Source organism: Macaca fascicularis, chromosome 14 (genome assembly GCF_037993035.2).
Source record: "Macaca fascicularis isolate 582-1 chromosome 14, T2T-MFA8v1.1".
Lineage (NCBI taxonomy): Eukaryota > Metazoa > Chordata > Mammalia > Primates > Cercopithecidae > Macaca > Macaca fascicularis.
The window spans coordinates 8,115,154-8,136,088 of record NC_088388.1 but is presented as its reverse complement, the minus strand read 5'-3'; the positions used below and the strand labels follow the sequence as shown (position 1 = coordinate 8,136,088).

The following is a 20,935-nucleotide window of genomic DNA, read 5'->3' as shown; positions in this document are numbered from 1 at the left end:
TCTGAAGACAGAGCTAGGGCTGTGGATGAGCACTGCAGGAAGGCACTTCGAGGTCTATACAAGGAAAATTTTGCTAACCTTTGGAGTTGTCTCAGAGCCGAACGTAGTAAGCTCCCTGTCACCGGATGTGCTTGAGCTAAGGGCGCTGAACCACCTCTGTCAGAGATGGTGCGTCCCCCACCAGATGTGACCCCGGGATGCGAAGCCCGGGGTCAGATCTGCGAGCCAGGTAACAGCGGCATTCACTTCTCGGGTCTTCGTGAGCATTAAGTCAATGAACCCAGGGCACCAAGGCGCGCAACACGCAGTAGGCGCTCAATTAGTGGCAAATGCCTCGCTCTGTACTCCGGGAAGCCCAACCTTCTCCCTGCGCCTCAGTTTCTCCCGCCGTCCTCGATGGCGCCACACTAGGTACCTTAGGGTTCAATCTCCCGAGCAGCTCCACACCCTGAGGACCCGGGCCATTTTGAGGCCGAGGGCACCCCTCGGGGCTGGCGGGCCCCTGGAAACTGCGCCCCGGGCGGGTCCTCGCCCCGCCCCCGCCTCGATGGCCCCGCCCCGTCCCCCTCCCGCTGGAGCCGGCCCGGCCCGCGCTCCTTTAAGGCAGCGAGCTGGCCGTGAGAAGCGTGTTTCGCCCCCTCCGACGCCACCGAGGTAGCGGCTTCACCTTTAAGGCGGCGCGGGGGCTGCTGGGAAGGCCGGCGGGATGGAGGCGGCGGGACCGGCTCGCGGCTGTGGGTCCGGGTGAAGCGGGAGGCAGCCGGAGCCGGAGCCGGGCCCGAGCACCAGGCGCAGGTCGGCGCGGGCCGATTGGGCCGGGAGACGGGATCAGGCCCTAAAGCAGGGGGAGGCTCCAGGTCGGCCTAGGGGAGGGGGTCGTCGTGGGCGCGGCCTGTGGGAGGATCCGACCAGCCCTGGTAGGGGGCGCGGTCCCGGGTGGCCCAGGGCAGGGGCGCGGCCTTTTTAGGGGAGGCCGCAGGACGTTGCGCTGGCCCAGGGGAGGGGTCGTAGTGGGCACAACCTGGAAGGACTGAGGGCCGCGGTCTCAGCCCCTGTAGGGAGATGGCCTCCGCAGGGTCGGCCCGTCGGGAGGATGGGCTCCGCGGCGTGGCCTGCCGGTTGGGGATGGGGCTGTCCGAGGGGCTGGGCCCGGATCGCCGGAGGGACCAGGGTCTCCTGCACAGGAGAGAGCCCCCACGTTCCCCATACCTGCCCTGGTTAGGGGGTCCCCGGGGAAACCCGGACACTGGGCCGCCTAAGTCGGCCTAAGCCGGTGGTCTGGGGCCGAAGCAGGGTCCGGCCGCACCGCATTGCGTCTCCCTGGCCAAGACGAGCCGGGCGCGCCCTCTGTAGGCCAAGCGTGGGCAAGGTACGGGTTGCAGGCTGGGGGACCTGGGCACACGGGACCAGGCGTCCGGGGACCGCCTGTGTTTACCTAATCTGGGGCGGTGTGGCCCCAGGCCCGGCGCCCGCCTGCCCGCACCCTCGTCCTCACAGACGCCACAACCATGGCCATGATGGTGCTTCCGCGGGAGGAGAAGCTGAGCCAGGATGAGATCGTGCTGGGCACCAAGGCCGTCATCCAGGGACTGGAGACTCTGCGTGGGGAGCATCGTGCCCTGCTGGCTCCTCTGGTTGCGCCTGAGGCCAGCGAAGCCGAGCCTGGCTCGCAGGAGCGCTGCATCCTCCTGCGTCGCTCCCTGGAAGCCATTGAGCTTGGGCTGGGGGAGGCCCAGGTAGGTCAGTCTAGGGTACTGAGGTGGGATCGAGCCTTCCAGAGAAATCCAGTAATCTAGGAGAAGAATATGAGCAAGGAATCTTCTGTTTCCTGGAGCCCCGTGTTAGGACCCCAGTAAATACCTTTTGAAGAAATAAATGCACTTTGGCGACCCCAGCCCTGCCCTAAGAGACCATGATCACCCTCGCCCCCACGCAGAGCCCCATTCCCAGCTCCCCTCTACCTAAGGGAGACTGGATGGCATATGAGAACAGAAAGAAAATCCTTAAGGAAACACAGCCTCCCACCGATTTATTCTTCTATTCATTCGTTAACAGATGAGTTTTTCAGTGCCAGCCAGGCCGTTAGGTGGATACAGGACCCAACAAAATAGACAGGATTCCTGCCCTATTTGGAAAAGAGACAAAAGCACACATAAGGAAATAATTGGTTGTTACAAATTGTGATGAGTTCTACAAAGAAAAGAACAAGATTTTATGATAGCTCACAGCAGTGAGTCTTGTCTACTGGTCAGGCAGGATTTCTATGAGGAAATGACAAACTGAAACCTGAGGGAAGAAATGAACCAGTCTCCAGGAAAGGGAGGCAGGGGAGAAGTTGCATGTGCAAAGGTCCTGGGGTAGGAGTTGTGGTGGAGGAACTCGGGGAAGAACTGTGTGACTGGAGCTTCATGGAAGGGAGAGAGGGACAGAAGAGGCCTGGGGAGAAGCCAAGAGCCAGATCATGGCCTCGTTAGTGTGGGTTTTATCCTCAGGAAGTCAGAAAGCCTCTGGAGGGCTTTAAGCAGACAGGCAACACAGTCTGACTTGAATTTCTAAAAACTCTCTCTGGCTGAGATGTGGAGAATAAATCTCAGTGGGTCGAGGATGCAATCACTCTCCAGTGAGTGGTTAGGAAGCCACTGCTGGAATTCAAATCAGAGCTGGTGCTTGGAATTAAGGGGTGGCTATGATGGTGGAGAAAAGGGACCAGTTCTGGATGTTCTGGAGGTAGGTCCAGGAAGACCCAGGGTGGAATAAGGGAGAGAGAGGAAGGCAGCATCACTCCCAGGTTTGTGATTTAAGCACATTAGGGAGGAGAGGGCCTGGGTGGATCAGAACTCTGTTTTGGCCCCCTTTAGTTGAGGCTGCCAGGATGATATGCAATTGGAGATGTCCAGGAGCCATTGGGATGTGCAAGGAGTTAGACTTGTTTTATTCTCCTCAGAGCTTGGCTGAACCCCTGCCTGGCACATGAACCCTGGGGAGGTTGTATCATCTTGGTTTCCTTTTCTTTAAAATAGGGATCATGCCATCTGCTGTGTATACTTCCAGGCTGTTGGAGGAATTTTTTTTTTTAAGCTAGTGGTTATGGAAACACCTGTCACTTAGGCATTTGCTAACCAACTGTAAAGTACAGGGTCTCAGACGGCCTGGCCCTCTGCAAGGACATTCACTCCTCTGCCAGTTGGCCATCACAGGCAGAGAGGACCAGTCAGGGGTCCCACACCTGGTGGAGCACATGCACTCTCACAGAGGGGGAACAGTCTGCATGGAGGGCATGGGCATCAAGGCCATGAGTGAAACTGGAGCAGAGTGGGAGGTGTGACTAGCTGGAGACACCACTGCAGAAATGACCCTGGACCGTGAAGGACCAGGAAAGGGTGGAGGCCAGGTGTGGTGGCTCACGCCTGTAATTCCAGCACTTTGGGAGGCCCAGGTAGGAAGATTGCTTAAATCCAGGAGTTCATGAGACCCCGTATCTATGAAAAAATTTTTTATTTTCATTTATTTATATTTGAGACAGAGTCTCACTGTGTTACCCAGGCTGCAGTATAGTGGTGCAGTGTCCGTTCACTGCAGCTTCCACCTCCCAGGTTCAAGCGATTCTTCTGCCTCAACCTCTTGACTAGCTGGGACTACAGGCACACACCACCACACCCAGCTAATTTTTGTATTTTTAGTAGAGATGGGGTTTCACCATGTTGGCCAGGATGGTCTCAATCTTCTGACCTCATGATCTGCCCACCTCAGCCTCCCGAAGTGCTAGGATTACAGGCGTGAGCCACCGCACCTGGCCAAAATTTTTTTTAAATTAGCCAGGTGTGGTGGTGTGCACCCATAGTCCCAGTTACTCAGGAGGCTGAGGTGGAAGGACCACTTGGGCCTGGAAGGTGGAAGCTGCAGTGAGCTGTGATGGTGCCATAGCCCTTCAGCCCAGGTGACAGAGTGAGACATTGTCTCAAATTAAAAAAAAAAAAAAGAGAGAGAGAGCAAGAAGGGAGGTTGGAACCTAGGCAGGAACGCAGGAAGAGACTGGAAACTCAGGAAAGGAGTTATAGAGGCTGGGGAGAGGGGTGGGGGTTGAGGCCAAGGCCTCTGGATACTTTTCCTGCCCCTGTGGTTCCTCACGCCAGCTGAGCATTTGGGATACATGCCCCTTCCCTACCTGGGAGCTGCAGAAAGGCAGGGGATGCTGTGGCCCCCTCAGCAGAAGTGGGGATGGAGTCTTTGGGTGGCCCTTCAGCCATCTAGCAGAGTTCTGTGAGCAAGCACTAGCCCTGGGGCAGGGAGCAGTAACCTCGTGGCTGTGGCAGCAGGGGCCTGAGTACAACCCAGGAAGAGATGAAGGAAGGGGCTAGTAGCTCAGGGAAAGCACAGCACCCCAACTCTCTCACAGGAGAGCCCTTTTGGGGTTCTCCTGATCCCAGAAGGAAGGAACTGGGGACTCCCAAGCCTCCTGGGTTTGGGCTTTGCACTATGGTGTGTTTGAGGCCTTGAGGAGATTCTCCCTTGACTAGGAGAGAAAAGGCCTACAGCTCCTCACTGTAGGGCCAGGCCTGGCCCTTCACTGGGTCCCAGAGCCCAACTAGGCCCAGGCTACAGTCATAGGCGAGGGGTCGATGGGGCTCCGACCCTTACCTGGGCTGGTTGCACAGGTGATCTTGGCACTGTCGAGCCACCTGGGGGCCGTAGAATCAGAGAAGCAGAAGCTGCGGGCGCAGGTGCGGCGCCTGGTGCAGGAGAACCAGTGGCTGCGTGAGGAGCTGGCGGGGACGCAGCAGAAGCTGCAGCGCAGTGAGCAGGCCGTGGCCCAGCTGGAGGAGGAGAAGCAGCACCTGCTGTTCATGAGCCAGATCCGCAAGTTGGATGAAGACATCTCCCCTAACGTGAGCTCCTACCATGGTCACTGTTGCCCAGCAAGGGGGCCTGGGAGCAGGGAGGGGCAGCATGGAGCAAATTCGGCTCCACCCCAGCCCACGGACACCCTGGCTGCCCTGTGTCTCCCTCCCTGACGCTCATCCTGTCTTCCTTCCCAGGAGGAGAAGGGGGACGTCCCCAAAGACACACTGGATGACCTGTTCCCCAATGAGGATGAGCAGAGCCCAGGTGCGGATGGGCAGTTCTGGAGTGGGGGAAGGAAAGGTTGTGTGAACTCTTGGTCCTTGGGACCAAGTGGCTGCCATGTTCCTTCCTGCCTCACTTCTGATCATGACATCCTAGCGTGTTAGAGCTTCAAGAACAATCATACGTGCTGCTGCTTCTCACATCCCCCCAGCTCTGCGGGGAGCAGACATCACAGTTAAGAGCTATGGAGTCGCCAGCCTGGCTTCCAGTGCTGCTCTGCCACTAGTTGCCCTGACCCTTGGGAGAGTTCTTTTCTCCTCCGAGTCACCTCTGAGGGAGGCATGTGCAGACAGCCACACTGGGGCCAGTGCCTGCTTTGCTCATGGTACTGGTTGTGCATCGGGGCCTCCACTCTGTACACAGGGACGCAGGCTCAGAGGTTAGGCGACTTGCCCCATTACACAGAGCCTTAAGTACTGGAGCTGGGCCTCTACCCCCTCTTTCTATAGGGTAACTAGACCCACTGTGTAAATGGGGTAACTGAGAAAGAGTGGTTAGTGACTTGCCCAGGGCCACGTGTCAAGTGGCTCAAAGGCACAGCTGGCATGTACCATCTCAGCCCAGTGGGCAGATGGTACATCTGACCTCCTGCCCTTGACCCTGCAGCCCCTAGCCCAGGAGGAGGGGATGTGTCTGGTCAGCATGGGGGCTACGAGATCCCGGCCCGGCTCCGCACCCTGCACAACCTGGTGATCCAGTACGCCTCACAGGGCCGCTATGAGGTAGCTGTGCCACTCTGCAAGCAGGCACTCGAAGACCTGGAGAAGACGTCAGGCCACGACCACCCTGACGTTGCCACCATGCTGAACATCCTGGCACTGGTCTATCGGTGAGGACTCTCTGGGGGTGCCCAAATTCTTCTGGAACGCTTCAGCCCCGGATCACTAACCTTTGGTGCCTGCTGTGGGGCCAGACTCGGGGCCCACCTGTGTGGAGCTGGGCTACAGATGCGAGTAAAACTGTCTAGTGTAGGAGAGAGGCTTCGCCAGAACTGGGGAGAGACTGCACATGAGGACTCCAGGGGTCCTGGGGAGTCTGCACAGCTTCTCCAGGCACTAAGGCTGGAGGAGGGGCTTTGCCAGAAAGTGAGTTTGGCTGAACACAAGAGGCTAGAAAAGGTTCCCATGGCAAAAAGCCAGCATGAACAAAGGCACTGGGACCTGGAGAGCGGGACACGCTAAAGGGGCAGCAGGAGAGCCATGTGGCGCCCAGGGATACTAGGCACCAGGCAGTCAGTGGGACTCCAGCACCGCACACCCCAGCCAATTGTGAGAAAACTGCCCACAGCCCCTGTAGCTCAGAGAGCAGGAGCTAAGCAGGTCTCTCCACACTATGGGTCCCACTCTGTCATACTCACTCACTGAGTACAGGAGTGACCACAGGGACTGCAGGCCACTGGGGAGGGCCTCGAGCTGGGGGACAGCCCTGACCATGCTCCCACCTGCTCCCAGGGATCAGAACAAGTATAAGGAGGCTGCCCACCTACTCAATGATGCTCTGGCCATCCGGGAGAAAACCCTGGGCAAGGACCACCCAGCCGTGAGTGAGGGTTGGGTGGGAGGTGGGGGCTGTGCCCCATCCCCTGCAGGTCCCAGAGTCCTGCAGGGCCTGGGTCAAGGAGCTTCCATTCTTCCACCTCCAGGTGGCTGCGACACTAAACAACCTGGCGGTCCTGTATGGCAAGAGGGGCAAGTACAAGGAGGCTGAGCCGTTGTGCAAGCGGGCACTGGAGATCCGAGAGAAGGTGCGAGCAGGCAGGGCTGGGCAGGCCAGGGGTCTGGGAGGCAGGGGCCCGGGCAGCCCTGAACCCAACCCCTGGCTTCCTCTCCCATCCCAGGTCCTAGGCAAGTTTCACCCAGATGTGGCCAAGCAGCTCAGCAACCTGGCCCTGCTGTGCCAGAACCAGGGCAAAGCCGAGGAGGTGGAATACTACTATCGGCGGGCGCTGGAGATCTATGCTACACGCCTCGGGCCCGATGACCCCAATGTAGCCAAGACCAAGAACAACCTGGTGCCTTGAGGCTGGAAGGGGCTGGAGGATGGAAAGGAGGGAGGCAGGGATGACGCTGGGGAAGAAGGAGAGAAAAAGGCTTGGCTCCATGCATCCTGTTCACTCTCTGGGTCTCCCACTTCCAGGCTTCCTGCTACCTGAAGCAGGGCAAGTACCAGGATGCAGAGACCCTGTACAAGGAGATCCTCACCCGCGCTCATGAGAAAGAGTTTGGCTCTGTCAATGGTGAGTGTGTGGTTGCCATGTGCCTCTGGCCAATCCATCCCAGGCCCACTCTGCCATCAGCACCCAGGACAGATCCCTCAGCTGGGCAGGCCGTCAGACTTTGGCCTGGCTGGTCCCCAGCTTCACCCCCAGATGGTGCCCAGCCACCTGTGCTCACGTTTGCACATGTGAGCATACACCCAACTCATGCAGCCCCCTTGGCCTGCCAGTGCCTCACACACCTTTGCATCCCCCTTCTTCACTGGCAACTCCTGCTCACCTCATCTCCCGCTCTGAGAAACTACCTCCGGCCCCGGATGGTCAGTTGTCATCTGCTCCTGAGTCCCTCGGAGCCTGGCCCATCATTCAGGCCTAGCACATGTCTTGGGCTGTGGCCTGAGGTGTAAGGGTCTGTTCTGCTCATCTCTTTGTCCAGAAGAGGGTCAGTAGTGTTTTGGGTCTTATTCTTGTTCATTCATTCAACAAAGCCCAACCCTGGTCTCCCCTCCCCTGACCCCAGTCCTGTGTCCAGCCCAACCAGGTGAGGCCTATATGGTAGGCCGCTGACAGTCTCCTTTCTCTCCCCAGGGGACAACAAGCCCATCTGGATGCACGCAGAGGAGCGGGAGGAAAGCAAGGTAGCTCTGTGGGGCAGGTTGGGTGGTTGTCAAGGGAGGCGGGGATGTGCAGAACGGGGCCTGCTCTCACTTAGTGTGACCATTCTTTTTCCAGGATAAGCGCCGGGACAGCGCCCCCTATGGGGAATATGGCAGCTGGTACAAGGCCTGTAAAGTAGACAGGTGAGGGGGGCGGGGCGGGGCTGGGGAGCAGAGCATGGCAGGGCAGTCTCCACATTCCATACTCTCACTCCTAACACACCCCTCCTCTGCCGCTCATCTGGCAAGGCCCAGCTCACAGGTCACCTGTCCCAAGAAGGCTCTGTCTCCTAATTCTCAGCCTAATTATCTTGCTCCGGGTCTCCCAGCTTTCGGTCCTGGTGACAACATCCCATGAGGGCCCTGGGGCCAGGTCCCTAGCCCTGGCGTGATTCCCCCAGGGCAGAAGAGGCTGGGTGGGCCCAGCACAGGGCTTGACATGGGAGGGAATGGATTCTGGCTACCCCAGAGGTCCCTATTTCCTCAGGGCCCCCTATAGGCTGGGTGCCAGGACGGGCCCTGGGTCTGGGGGAACATGGAGTTTGAGACTATCCCATCCACAGCCCCACAGTCAACACCACCCTGCGCAGCTTGGGGGCCCTATACCGACGCCAGGGCAAGCTGGAAGCCGCACACACACTGGAGGACTGTGCCAGCCGCAACCGCAAGCAGGTGGGGCTCCATGCAGGAGGGGGTGGGCAGACACCTGTGTGGCCCTGAGTGTGGCCCAGTCACGGCCTGATGCCCCTGCCCCTCCCTGATGCCCCTGCCCCTCCCTCAGGGTTTGGACCCCGCAAGCCAGACCAAGGTGGTAGAACTGCTGAAAGATGGCAGTGGCGGGCGGGGAGACCGCCGTGGCAGCCGAGACGTGGCCGGGGGTGCCGGGCCCCGGTCTGAGTCTGACCTCGAGGATGCGGGACCTACAGCTGAGTGGAGTGGGGTGAGTCCAGGGGCTGGGGCCGGGCCGGGAGCCTAGGTGGCCAGTGGGGCCTAGAGGTGAGCCTGTCCACCCGCAGGATGGCAGTGGCTCCTTGCGGCGCAGCGGCTCCTTTGGGAAGCTTCGAGACGCCCTGAGGCGCAGCAGTGAGATGCTAGTAAAGAAGCTGCAGGGGGGCGGCCCCCAGGAGCCCCCTAACCCCAGGTGAGCCCCCCACCAAGGTGGGCCTCAGGAACCACCCAGCAACCCCGGATGAGCTCCTGACCCATGAGTGTGCCCCACTGACCCCAGGCAACCTCCCCATCCCTCTCAGGCTCCACCACCCACCAGTCTGCTCCCTCCCCAGCCCCACCCTGCTCCCTGCCCCCATCTCCCCTGAGTTCCTCCTTGGGCAAATACCACGCTGTCCTTTTCCCTCAGGATGAAGCGAGCCAGTTCCCTCAACTTCCTCAACAAGAGCGTGGAAGAGCCGACCCAGGTAGGGGCAAGCGGGTGTCCGGGCACTGGGCGGCTGTGGCCGGGGCTGCATGTGCGCTGCCAAGCTTCCCTCCAGCATGCCTCTTCATCCGACATGGGAGGGAACGGATTCTATCCCAGGCCTACTTTGGGCTGGACAAAGCGGAGACACAGGAGGGGAACCCAGTCTCTCCTGGGGGTGGATGTGTAAATGGCCAGTGCCAACACAGTCACCGTGGAGATGGGCGGGAGTGTCAGGGCACCAGGGCGTGGCCTTGGGCCGGAACTGCCACTGCCTCTGCCCAGCTCAGGGACTCCGGCTGCCTCTGCCGGGTCAGGCCGCTTCAGGCCAGGGAGGCACAGACTGGCAGCAGCACGGGGCTGAGCCACCTGCCCCCTCTGCCCACAGCCTGGAGGCACAGGTCTCTCTGACAGCCGCACTCTCAGCTCCAGCTCCATGGACCTCTCCCGACGAAGCTCCCTGGTGGGCTAATGCTGAAGGGGCAGCCAGTCACCAGAGCGCCCACCTGGCACACCCCCCTCACCCCAGCCCTGCGCATGGGCCTGCTGCTTGTCCCGCCTGTCTCTCCCACAGCCCCTGTCTTTTCTGTTCAATCTCAGGGTAACCTTCTCCCTTGTCATCTCAGCCTGAGCCCTGGAGGCTGGGCCTGCCCACTCCAGCTCGATCCCTTATTTATTCCTTCTAGCAGGGCCCTCTTCCTTAGGTTCGGGGCCAGCAGGAGGTGCCGGCTGGAGTCTCCACCATAGACTCAGTGGCCTGGCCTCCCCAGACCCCAGAGCCAAGAACACTAAGCACTCGCCGGCCCTTCGGCACCTTCGCCCTCCCTCCCAACTCAACCCGGCCGTTGCTTCTGTATATAGAGAAATAAGTTATTGGCCGCGCCCCACCCTTCAGTCCACGGTACTACCCGGGCCTCCCCTCGTCCCTCCTCTAGTGGTACCGCCCAGGCCTTAATCACCCCCATTCCGTGCGGTGGTATCTCCCAGGCTCCACATTCTCGGGAGTGGCGCCTCCTAAGTGGCTCCCGGGACCTTCTCGCGCTCCTCCTGGCCTCTGAGGGATGCGTCCTACCCCGCCATCGCCCCGTGCCCCAGGACGGGGACCTCCCCTTAGTCAGTCCTCCCACCGCCGGGCCCTGCCCCGCATCCCGGCCTTATGCACTGCCCCTCCCGCCCGGCCCCGCCCAGGCACGGCCCGACCCCGCCCCGGGCACCGCCCACCGAGCCATCCTGCCACGCCTCTCCCCACGCCTGCAGCTTCTCGCGAGGGGCGGCGACGGTCCCTTGGTGGCAGGAGGGGCTCCCCCTGTTGCGGGTGAGGCGGCTGCTCTCTATTTTCAGATGTTGCTGTAGAAATAAAGACGGTTTGAATCTGAGCCGGGCTTGTTTTGAGGCGGAGGTCGGGGTCCCCCCGCGTCTCTAAACGGGTGGAGCCGGGAAGGGTCGCGCGTGAGTGGGGGACAGTGTGTCTCGCTCAACTGCTGTCCGCGCAGCTGGGCCCAGATATTCTGGCCCACCCCGGAACTGGGTGGGGGCCCCACAAGTCAGGCTTTCCCTAAAACGTTCACTTGTGGGGTTCTGGAGACCGCGGGCTCTTACGAGCTCTGCTCTTCACAAAGTTTTTGACTTTGAGTGAGTTTCCCGAGACTCAGTTTTTTCATCTATGAAATGCGGGTGATGACACGCGGCTGCGAGTTAGGAGTGCCCAGTACACGAGGAACCCTGGACAAGTGAACTTTTACTAGTCTTGCTAGATCCCACATTCTCATTTAATGTTCACAACGTGGGTATTGGGAGGGTAAGGATGACTCCGTCAGACAGATGTGAAACGTGCCAAGCCCAGCTCTAAACTGAGCTTTTTAAACACCGAGACGCCGTCAGGCTTTCCAGCATCGTGCTCAAGCCTAGGTGCGTCCGGCGTGCAAACTACAAGCCCCAGAAGGCAATGCGCCAGTAGTGATGGGAGTGGGCGCGGAGGCACGGGCTCCCCGACTACGCCTGCGCAGCGGGGCTGAGTTGGAGAACGTCTCAGACTACAAGTTCCGAGAACCAGCGCGGCGAGGCCTGAGAAGAGGACGTTTGCGCCTGCGCGTCGCGGGCGGGGCCTCTGGGGCGGAGCGGCCACCATCTTGGAACGGGAGGCGGAGCAGAGCCGACTGGGAGCGACCGAGCGGGCCGCCGCCGCCGCCATGAACCCCGAATAGTGAGTGAGCCCCGCCCGCGCCGTCCAGCGCAGCCTCGATCCCGAATACGGGGCTGTACGCTTACCGGGGTTGTCTGGCCCGGGTCAGGACTGTGCGGCGCCCCCACATCCGGGTCCCTCTTCCGCTGACCCCCCCCCCCTCACATCCGGGTTCTGCCCCTCCCCCCAGGGGCCCCAGGACCCCGGCTCAACACCCCGAGCTCTCACACCCGGGGCCCAGACGTGGCGACCCCGAGGGGCAGCTCTTGGAGCCCGAGACACCGGCCCTACCAGGCCTTATCGGTCAGATGACCCCGCAGTCCCGGTCACTTCAGGCCTCAGTTTCCCCACCTGCTGCTTGACAACTGTCCTGGAGTTTGGGAGCCCGTCTTTAGATAGTTTCTGGTCTCGGGTTCAGGCTCGGGCCCTTTAGGTCGGGCAGTGAATCCCTCTACCCTTCTCTTTCTCCTGAAGCCCGGCTCCTGGGGCCGGCCCAGAAACTGGCCAACTAAGCGGGAGGCCCCGAAGCGCCGCTTGAGTCCCATCTCCCGCAGGTCCTCTCTTCCGGGGCTGCCTCCTACCCTTTGCCTGGGTTACGCTGACCTGTCGCTCCCGACGGTCCGTCCTTTCCCGCCCTCTCCTCGCTTTTGCTCAGGCCCCCAACGCCACCGTCGCACCCCTTCCCTTGGCTGTCACACTGCTTGTGAAGTTTAGATGAATATGGAATTTGCTCTCCCCCTTCCAGCGGGATTCTCTGGTCCTCAAACTCTCCTCACTCTTGGTCACTCCCTCTGCGGGTAGGTGGCCCACATCTCATGCCCAGGACTAATAGTTTTCCCCAAGTATCAGTTATCTTCTTCCTCTTCTGCCACTTCCTTTTTCTCCTCCACATCCAGGTCTCAGATTTCCTTGGGGAAGGGTGAAGCTCTGAGCTGGATTGGGAGGGGAACAGAGAAGGGAACCAGCAGGCTCTCGCAGGGACTTTGGAGTCTGACAAACCTGGTTTGAGTCTTAAAGCGAAAAACTGTGTAAGTTAGGGCAAGTCACTTCCCTTCTCTGGCCTCTGGTTTCCTCATTAGTTGACAATGATAAAACTGACTTCATTGGACTGTTGCGAAGATTAAATGAGATGATGCATTTGAAGTACTTCACACAGGGAACTCAACTGTGTGACTTCACACAGTCACAAGTTGGAACTCAATATTATTAAATGTGATTACCTTTTACCTTTTTTTTTTTTTTTTTTTTGAGACAGGGTCTCTCTCTGTCACCCAGGCTGGAGTACAGTGGCACGATCATGGCTCACTGCAGTCTCCAACTCTTGGGCTCAAGCATTCCTCCTGCCTTGTCCTCCTGAGTAGCTGGGAATACAGAGGTACATCACCACATCTGGCACATTTTTAAATTTTTTGTAAAGACAGGGTCTCCATCTGTTTCCCAGCCTGGTCTGAAATTCTTGGGCTCAAATGATCCTTGTGCCTCGGGCTCCCAAAATGTTGGGATTACAGGTGTCAGCCACTGCACCCAGCCTTAAGTGCAATTTTCATTGCAACTTGACCACCTCTTCCTGGTGACTTCATAACAGGTTTTTTGTTGTTGTTTCCAAAGAGATGGGGTGGACTGGGCGCGGTGGCTTACGCCTGTAATCCCAGCACTTTGGGAGGCTGAGGCGGGTGGATAACGAGGTCAGAAGATCGAGACCATCCTGGCCAACATGATGAAACCCCATCTCTACTAAAAATACAAAAATTAGCCAAGTGTCATGGCACGTGCCTGTAATCCCAGCTACTCTGGAGGCTGAGGCGGGAGAATCACTTGAACCCGGGAGTTGGAGGTTGCAGTGAGCCGAGATCGTGCCACTGCACTCCAGCCTGGTGACAGAGTGAGACTCCATTTCAAAAAAAAGAGAGATGGCTGGGCGCGGTGGCTCAAGCCTGTAATCCCAGCACTTTGGGAGGCCGAGGCGGGCGGATCACGAGGTCAGGAGATCGAGACCATCCTGGCTAACACGGTGAAACCCCGTCTCTACTAAAAATACAAAAAACTAGCCGGGCGCGGTGGCGGGCGCCTGTAGTCCCAGCTACTCGGGAGGCTGAGGCAGGAGAATGGCGTAAACCCGGGAGGCGGAGCTTGCAGTGAGCTGAGATCCGGCCACTGCACTCCAGCCTGGGTGACAGAGCAAGACTCCGTCTCAAAAAAAAAAAAAAAAAAAAAAAAAGAGAGACAGGGTCGTGCTACATCACCCAGGCTGGTCATGTACTCCTGGGCTCCAGGGATCCTCCTCCTGCTTCACCCTCCCCAGTAGCTGGGACCACAGGCACACCCCACAGCACCTGGCCATCTGTCTCTTTACATGGGTTTTTCACTTAACAAGTTCTAGACTGTGCCCTGGGTTCTACTTCTGGGGCCTCCCCTGCCAAGCCAGGCATACCACAGGTCATGTACTGGGGATTCCCTAAATAGCCCCTACTGTACCAAACCATGAAGTCTCAGAAATCAGGGTAGGATACCCAGCTCTGTCGCCTTGGCAGGTCACGTCCCTCTCTGTGTCTTGATTTCTTTCTCCATAAAGTGAGAATTTAGACTCAGCAAGCTGAGAGCCCTTTGGGCTAGCTTTTTCTGGAGGGGGGCATCAGCCCTCCCTGACCGGGACTGGTGGGAAGATCTGGTGAGCACCATAGTATTCTAAACCAAAGGATGACCAGGCTCACCCCTGTAATCCCAGCACTTTTAGAGGCCAAGGCAGGTGAATCGATTGAACTCAGGAGTTTGAGACCAGCCTGGGCAACATAGTGAGACCCCGTCTCTACAAAACATAAAAAGAGTAGCCAGGGGCTGGATGTGGTGGCTCACACGTGTAATCCCAGCACTTTGGGAGGCCGAGGCAGGTGGATCACCTGAGGTCAGGAGTTTGAGACGAGCCTGGCCAACATGGTGAAACCCTGTCTCTACTAAAAATACAAAACTTAGCCAGGCATGGTGGCAGGTGCCTGTAATCCCAGCTACTCGGGAGGCCGAGACAGGAGAATTGCTTGAACCTGGCAGGCGGAGGTTGCAGTGAGCCAAGATCACGCCATTGCACTCCAGCCTGGGCAACAAGAGCGAAACTCCGTCTCAGAAAAAAAAAAAAAAAAAAAAGATTAGTTAGAAGTGGTAGTGGACACCTGAAGTCCCAGCTACTCGGGAGGCTGAGGTGGGAAGATCACTTTGAGCCTGCGAGGTAGAAGCTGCAGTGAGCCGTGATCACTTCAGTGCACTGCAGCCTGGGTGACAGAGTGAGACCTTATTGCCAAAAAAAATAAAAATAAACCAAGGGATGCCTCGTGGGGTGGGGGAATCCTCTAATTGTGACTCCAGGATGATGGTAGGTGGGCTCCCTGCCTCCCTTCACGCCTTCCCATCCTCTCTCTCCAGTGACTACCTGTTTAAGCTGCTTTTGATTGGCGACTCAGGCGTGGGCAAGTCATGCCTGCTCCTGCGGTTTGCTGTGAGTAAGAAGCCTCCCATACCATCTACCAGGGGTCCTGACTGGCAGCTGGGGGGAGAAGGGACCACCCAGAGCACAGTAGTCGCAAGATCTGGGAACCAGGGGTGAAGCTGTAAGACCTGCCAGCAGCACATCTGCCCTGAACAAGACACAGGGCTGGCCAGCTGGGTGCTGGGAATTGGGGCTTGGTGATTAGGAGACCCTGCTGGGGCTGGAAGCTGGAGGGAGGCTTTCCAAGTGGGCCTCACCTCATTTACTCCCATCATTTCACTGGCCCCTGAACTTCCAGGATGACACGTACACAGAGAGCTACATCAGCACCATCGGGGTGGACTTCAAGATCCGAACCATCGAGCTGGATGGCAAAACTATCAAACTTCAGATCGTGAGTGTCGCTCTTCCCAAAATCCCTGGTACAGAGGTGTCCGCCTTGGGAGGGAAGGGACTCTGGGAATCTGGACCCCAGCTGACCTGCTCCTCTGCCTACTGTCTCCTAGTGGGACACAGCGGGCCAGGAACGGTTCCGGACCATCACTTCCAGCTACTACCGGGGGGCTCATGGCATCATCGTGGTGTATGACGTCACTGACCAGGTACTCCTGGACTAGCCATCCTCAGCTTGGCCTCCTTAGCCTTAGGTCTTTGACTCTTCTTTTTCCTCCTTCCATCTTCTCTTTCCTAATGCTTCCTGGAAAAGAGACTGTACTTGTCTGCTTGCGGGAACTAACTAGGAAAAAGAAAAAAATAGGTGACTGTACTTGGACTCATTTCACAAGGAAGGAAACAACCACAGAAATAGATCCTCCCAAGGCCCTGTTGCAGGTTCTGGCAGGACAAGCCCTCACACCTTCCCTCCCCGCCAAGCCAAACTTACCACCTTATTGTAGACCTTCTGGGCACCTGCATGTTATGGGAGTTTAGTCAGGCGGTTGGCTGCTATGATGGGTCTGTGGCTTCCTGTGTGAAGACACAGTGCAGGGGGACAATTAGAGGGCCTTAGACAAAGAAGTGAGGAGGCTTGAGCTCTGGACCCAATGCAAGCAGAGATCCAGAAGCTCTGTGCCTCCAGCAGCAGTGTTAGTCCCATGTGACTGACAGTGGTGGTAGCAAGAGCCGAAAATGGTTCCATGAAACCTTATAGTTTACAGAACCTGGCCCAGCCCTCAGATTGCAAATCTCTGATGCTCAGAAGAGGTCTGTGTTATGTTCCCATCACACAGGTGAGGAGTTGGGCTCAGGATGGTGAGGTGACTTGCCGAGGGTCCTTCGGCTAGTCCAGTGGCAGAGACAGAAAACCTGGATGGCTCATTCCACCTGCTTTGTGTTTTTCTACCAAATGTTGTTGCTTAACAGGGCCGAGCCCTGGGGATGAGGAGAAGCTTAAATCAGCCGTGGGCTGGTAAGAGTCCCTGTCTGAGGAGCAGCCGGGCTCTTTAGCTCACCAGGGACTCATGATGTCCTCAGCTCTGGACGAGCTGTGGGGAAGCTACATACCACCCAGACAGGTTACCAGGGCCCACCTGACTGCCATCTATCCAGTGACCTCATTTCAGCAGATTGACCTCTCGTGGCTTTGAACTCTGTTCTCTTCTCTCTCCTTGAAAAGTGTACCGTCCCCAGCTCCTCAGTCTCCTGCAGCACTTGATTCTCTATTGTCAGTGTCTGTTTGCTGGTTTGTCTGGTGCTGCCTCCCATCACCCTGTGTTTGGTGCTTCCCGACTGCCCTGGACTCTCCTCCTTACTCTGGTGCATGACTGGGGCCACTCTGTGGCTTGCTTCTGCCTTGTCTTCTGTGATTCCTGCATCTAACAGCTGTGGCTGTGGCTTCCCTCCTCTGTCCGTGTCTACGCTGGCACTTTGTGTCTGTGTTAATTCTGATCTTCATGATCTTCTCTAGTAAACTAAATGGTGGGGTTTGTGTTTTCCAGATGAGGAAACTTGCTTGGAGAGGTGTTAAGTAACTTGCCTCCGGTCTCACAGGAAGGGCAAAGCCAGTTTTGGAGGGCTCTTGGCTTTTGAGCACACCCTTTCCCCCGCCTCAAGCAGTCTCTGCAGAACTCAGATGTCCAGCACTGGCCTCACTGTCTCTCCCCAAACCAGCGTCTCCATCCACATTTTTAATACTTTTATTTTAAAACGTGGGGTCTCGCTCTGTCACCCAGACTGCAGTGCAGTGGTGTGATCATAGCTCGTTGTAACCTCAACCTCCTGGGCTTAAGGGATCCTCCTGCCTCAGCCTATAGGTGCACACCACCATGCCCAGCTGCATCCCCATCTTTGTGACACAATTCTTACCAGGCTGACCAGAAAACTCTTCCCTCCCCCATCCAGTCAGTCTCAAGTCCCCTCTGTTCTCTCCCCATCATCTTCCTCAAATCTGTTTTCTCATGATAATAGCAGTCATGAGGATAATAGCAGCTCTTGCCAGGTAAGCACTTGTTATGAGACAAGCCTGCATTCATTCTCTTCATGCTCACAGCAGCCCTTCTGGGAGGTACTGTTTCTAGAAATGAGGAAACTGAGGCTCACAGTGGTCAGGGGACATACCTGAGGTCACACAGTAAATGGCTGAGCCAGGCCTTCAGCAGCGGTGGTCTAAATCCTGTGTGCATCCCTGGCTTGGTGCACATTCTCTTCCCTGGGTTATTCCAACCATTCCCAGTTGGTCTGCATCTTGCTGGTCTGATCTGGCCTCTGGCTCCTGTCAGGACTAGCTTTCCAGAGCACAGGTGTGATCTTGCTGCTTCTGGCCTGAGAAAACGCCCACTGGCTCCTGGTTGTCCAAGACTTAGCCAGGCTGAGACAGTCTGTGCTCTGGCCTCTCCCCATTCCCCGCTCTGTCCTCCCCCGTCCCCTCTCCCCTTTCCCCCTCTCCCCTTTCCCCCTCTCCCCTTTCCCTCTTTCCCCTTTCCCCCTCTCCCCTTTCCCCCTCTCCGCTTTCCCCCTCCCTATTGAGTGCATCCCAGCAACATTCCACTTCCTCCCATTCCCCAGAGACATCATGCCCCTCCCATTCAGTGACCTGGCACATGCTGGCTCTCCAGCTGGCACCTCTCCTGCACAAGGCCAGTTCCCACCTGCAGGCTTAGGCCTGCTGTTGCTCCCACCTCAAGCAGAGGTGGTCTGGGGGCTCCCCGGTCCCTGCCTTCTAACCTGTTTTGCCCTTGTGTGTGGCCTGGTCTATTCCTCTGCTGTCCCGTGAATGTGTTAGGGCAGGACTCGGGTATGATTTCCCCCTTTGTCCCCAGCACTTAGTGCAGGACCCAACTTGGAACATGGCAAGAGTTTGAGCCAGTCTAAGTTTGAGCCAGTGTGATGTCATCAGGCCTCTGGCTCCTAAGGAGGAAAAGTGGCACTAGCTTGAGCACTTTCCTGAAAGTCCTGTCCTTTGTGTGTGGGGTAGGGGCAAGCTGCTGGAAGAGTCTGAAGCCAGGTCATAAGGCTGTTGGTGCCAAAAGTAGGATGAATTTTAGGCTGTTCCCAGGAGTCCTGTCTCGCCATGGGCCAGGGCCGCCTCTGAGAGGACCCTCGACCTCCTGCGTTCCAAGGCTACAAACCTTAAAGGGATTTTTCAGGCCACGGTGGGAACTGTAACTCTTGCAGACCTGTTACTCTCTGTTCCTGTCTCCCCTCCACTCTCTCTTTGCTTCTCACATGTGGTTAGGCCTGCAAGTGTCTCGGGCAGAGACAGCCGCAGGGAGCAGAGCTGGCAGGCCTGGGTTGGAGCAGCTGTTGAGGTGCTAGGGCAGCTGGCAGGCTGCTGGGGCTCTTCTGGGTCTTGGATGGAGGAGGGCAGGGAGGAAGGTTCAGCCTGGAGCAGAGGGCTTCCTCTGCATCCCTGAGCCGAGGACTCAGGGGGCCCAGAGCTGTACTGTTCCCCTCAGAGAAGGTCTTGTTCTCCAGGTCTGGGGTAGGGGTGACAGTTGGGAGCAAAATAACTTTGGCCCCTGGCCCCCTCTAGGAGTCCTATGCCAACGTGAAGCAGTGGCTGCAGGAGATTGACCGCTACGCCAGTGAGAACGTTAATAAGCTCCTGGTGGGCAACAAGAGCGACCTCACCACCAAGAAGGTGGTGGACAACACCACAGCCAAGGTAGCAGATGGGCGGGTCTGCCTGGGCTGGGGGCGCTGGGGCCCTCCTGCCCCTCACCCTGCTCTCCCCTCCTCTTCTCTCCTCTCCCTTGTCAGGAGTTTGCGGACTCTCTGGGCATCCCCTTCTTGGAGACAAGTGCCAAGAACGCCACCAATGTCGAGCAGGCGTTCATGACCATGGCTGCCGAGATCAAAAAGCGGATGGGGCCCGGAGCAGCCTCCGGGGGCGAGCGGCCCAATCTCAAGATCGACAGCACCCCTGTAAAGCCGGCTGGCGGTGGCTGTTGCTAGGAGGGGCACATGGAGTGGGACAGGAGGGGGCACCTTCTCCAGATGATGTCCCTGGGGGGATGCAGGAGGTGCCTCCCTCTCCCTCTCCTGGGGCATTTGAGTCTGTGGCTTTGGGGTGTCCTGGGCTCCCCATCTCCCTCTGGCCCATCTGCCTGCTGCCCTGAGCCCCAGTTCTGTCAAGGGTCCCTAAGGGAGGACACTCAGGACCTGTGGTCAGGCAGGGCAGGGGCCTGCTCTGCTGCTGCCTCTAGGTGACTTTCCAAGATGCCCCCCTACACACCTTTCTTTGGAACGAGGGCTCTTCTGTCGGTCTCCCTTCCACCCCCATGTATGCTGCACTGGGTTTCTCTCCTTCCCCTTCTTCCTGCTCTCCTGCCCAAGAGCTGAGGTCTCCCCGGCCTCTACTGCCCTGGCTGCAGTCAGTGCCCAGGGCCAGGAGAGTGGCCAGGGGATCCAGGACCTGGGATCCAGGGCCCTGGGCTGGACCTCAGGACAGGCATGGAGACCACAGGGGCCCAGCAGCCCACCCTTTCCTCTCCCCACTGCCTCCTTTCCCCTCCCACACTCCCAGCTCGAGCCGTCCAGCTGCGGTGGGGTCTGAGTATATCTAGGACGGGTGGGTGGGTAGCCGCACTGGGCTTGTGTCTTGAGCCTGGAGGGAGTCTGCTCCTGCCGCCCTCTGCCCTTCCAGAGACAGACCCGTGCGCTGCCTGCCCAGTGTGCCCCTTTGTCCCCACGTCAGGCAGAGGCGGAAGGCCCACTGTGCCAGAGGCTGGGCACCAGCCTTAACCTTCTGCTAGCACCTCCTCCCCTTCCCCGAGGCAGCACATCTGGCTCACTCTCCCCTGGGTCTCTGGAGCCCACCAGGGAAGGCCCTCATCCCCTGCCGCTACTTCTCTGGGGAATATGGGTTCCATCCGGGGTTGGGGGCCTCTCTGCTCATCCACTCTGCACCCAGGATCCTAGTCCCCTGCCCTCTGGCACAGCTGCTTCCTGCAGGAAAGCAAGTCTTTGGTCTCCCTGAGCAGCCATGTCCCTCGTGCTGTCTCTTGCCTGTCCCACCTGTGCCCTGCCCTCCAGCTTGTATTTAAGTCCCTGGGCTGCCCCTTGGGGTGCCCCCCTGCTCCCAGGTTCCCCTCTGGTGTCATGTCAGGCATTTTGCAAGGAAAAGCCACTTGGGGAAAGATGGAAAAGGACAAAAAAATTAATAAATTTCCATTGGCCCTCGGGTGAGCTGAGGGTTTTTGCAAGGAAGTTGTGGTGGACAAGTGTGGTCTCTGGTCTAAGTCCAGCCTTGGGGTGGGGGGATGGAACTGGAACCCTGGGCTTGATGGGGTGCACGGGGGTCCTGGCTTGGTTTCTGCATCTTAAGGCTGCTGGTGAAAGCCCTTGACCCCGTTTCCTGGGGCCAGGAAAGCTGCTTGTGCTTCTGTGGTCTGTCCCCAAGGGCCCAGCACCGTTCTGTCAGGGAGAG

The 20,935-nt window shown here is 58.1% G+C and overlaps 2 protein-coding genes and 1 long non-coding RNA gene across 13 annotated transcripts; 2 read left to right on the top strand and 1 right to left on the bottom strand.

The window, feature by feature from the left end:
- The first annotated feature begins 600 nt into the window (after positions 1-600).
- On the top strand, positions 601-10,785 carry KLC2 (kinesin light chain 2). Of its 8 annotated transcripts, none has more exons than XM_045370577.2 (17): positions 682-857; positions 1,294-1,369; positions 1,498-1,736; positions 4,656-4,886; positions 5,037-5,106; positions 5,731-5,953; positions 6,576-6,663; positions 6,767-6,868; positions 6,962-7,135; positions 7,261-7,360; positions 7,928-7,977; positions 8,072-8,139; positions 8,559-8,667; positions 8,777-8,935; positions 9,012-9,136; positions 9,353-9,410; positions 9,798-10,785. In XM_045370577.2, the coding sequence occupies exons 3-17, from the start codon at positions 1,509-1,511 to the stop codon at positions 9,879-9,881; spliced, it is 1,869 nt and encodes a 622-aa protein (XP_045226512.2). In that variant the 5' UTR covers positions 682-857; positions 1,294-1,369; positions 1,498-1,508; the 3' UTR covers positions 9,882-10,785. The 8 variants fall into 8 exon arrangements, with proteins under 8 accessions (XP_065383993.1, XP_045226512.2, XP_045226511.2 ...); XM_045370576.2 differs by having other exon boundaries at positions 1,461-1,736; XM_065527921.1 differs by lacking the exons at positions 682-857; positions 1,294-1,369 and adding an exon at positions 601-654 and having other exon boundaries at positions 1,461-1,736.
- Positions 2,004-4,827, bottom strand: LOC141408430 (uncharacterized). The gene is made up of 2 exons (XR_012423063.1): positions 4,639-4,827; positions 2,004-2,125 (listed from the first exon to the last, which is right to left on the bottom strand). It is a non-coding gene; the product is annotated as an uncharacterized lncRNA (long non-coding RNA).
- Positions 10,786-11,540: 755 nt separating the features above from the next.
- RAB1B (RAB1B, member RAS oncogene family) lies at positions 11,541-20,715 on the top strand. 4 transcript variants are annotated; one of them, XR_012423062.1, is made up of 6 exons: positions 11,541-11,612; positions 15,006-15,078; positions 15,368-15,463; positions 15,576-15,671; positions 17,007-19,171; positions 19,267-20,715. XR_012423062.1 is itself a non-coding variant. In XM_045370583.2 (6 exons), exons 1-6 carry the CDS (start codon positions 11,599-11,601, stop codon positions 19,459-19,461), a joined length of 606 nt encoding a protein of 201 aa, XP_045226518.1. In that variant the 5' UTR covers positions 11,541-11,598; the 3' UTR covers positions 19,462-20,715. The 4 variants fall into 4 exon arrangements, 2 of the variants coding, with proteins under 2 accessions (XP_045226518.1, XP_045226517.1); XM_045370583.2 differs by having other exon boundaries at positions 19,040-19,171; XM_045370582.2 differs by having other exon boundaries at positions 11,541-12,388; positions 19,040-19,171.
- Positions 20,716-20,935: the final 220 nt, after the last annotated feature.

Excerpts from the sequence above, each read along its gene's own strand:
- KLC2 (XM_065527921.1), top strand. The coding sequence starts at position 1,509 with ATGGCCATGATGGTGCTTCCGCGGGAGGAGAAGCTGAGCCAGGATGAG. Across the intron at positions 6,869-6,961 it reads CACTGGAGATCCGAGAGAAG|GTCCTAGGCAAGTTTCACCC; the intron begins GTGCGAGCAGGC and ends CTCCCATCCCAG. Across the intron at positions 9,137-9,352 it reads CAGGAGCCCCCTAACCCCAG|GATGAAGCGAGCCAGTTCCC; the intron begins GTGAGCCCCCCA and ends CTTTTCCCTCAG.
- RAB1B (XM_045370582.2), top strand. The coding sequence starts at position 12,306 with ATGAATATGGAATTTGCTCTCCCCCTTCCAGCGGGATTCTCTGGTCCT. Across the intron at positions 15,079-15,367 it reads GCCTGCTCCTGCGGTTTGCT|GATGACACGTACACAGAGAG; the intron begins GTGAGTAAGAAG and ends CTGAACTTCCAG. Across the intron at positions 19,172-19,266 it reads TGGACAACACCACAGCCAAG|GAGTTTGCGGACTCTCTGGG; the intron begins GTAGCAGATGGG and ends CTCCCTTGTCAG.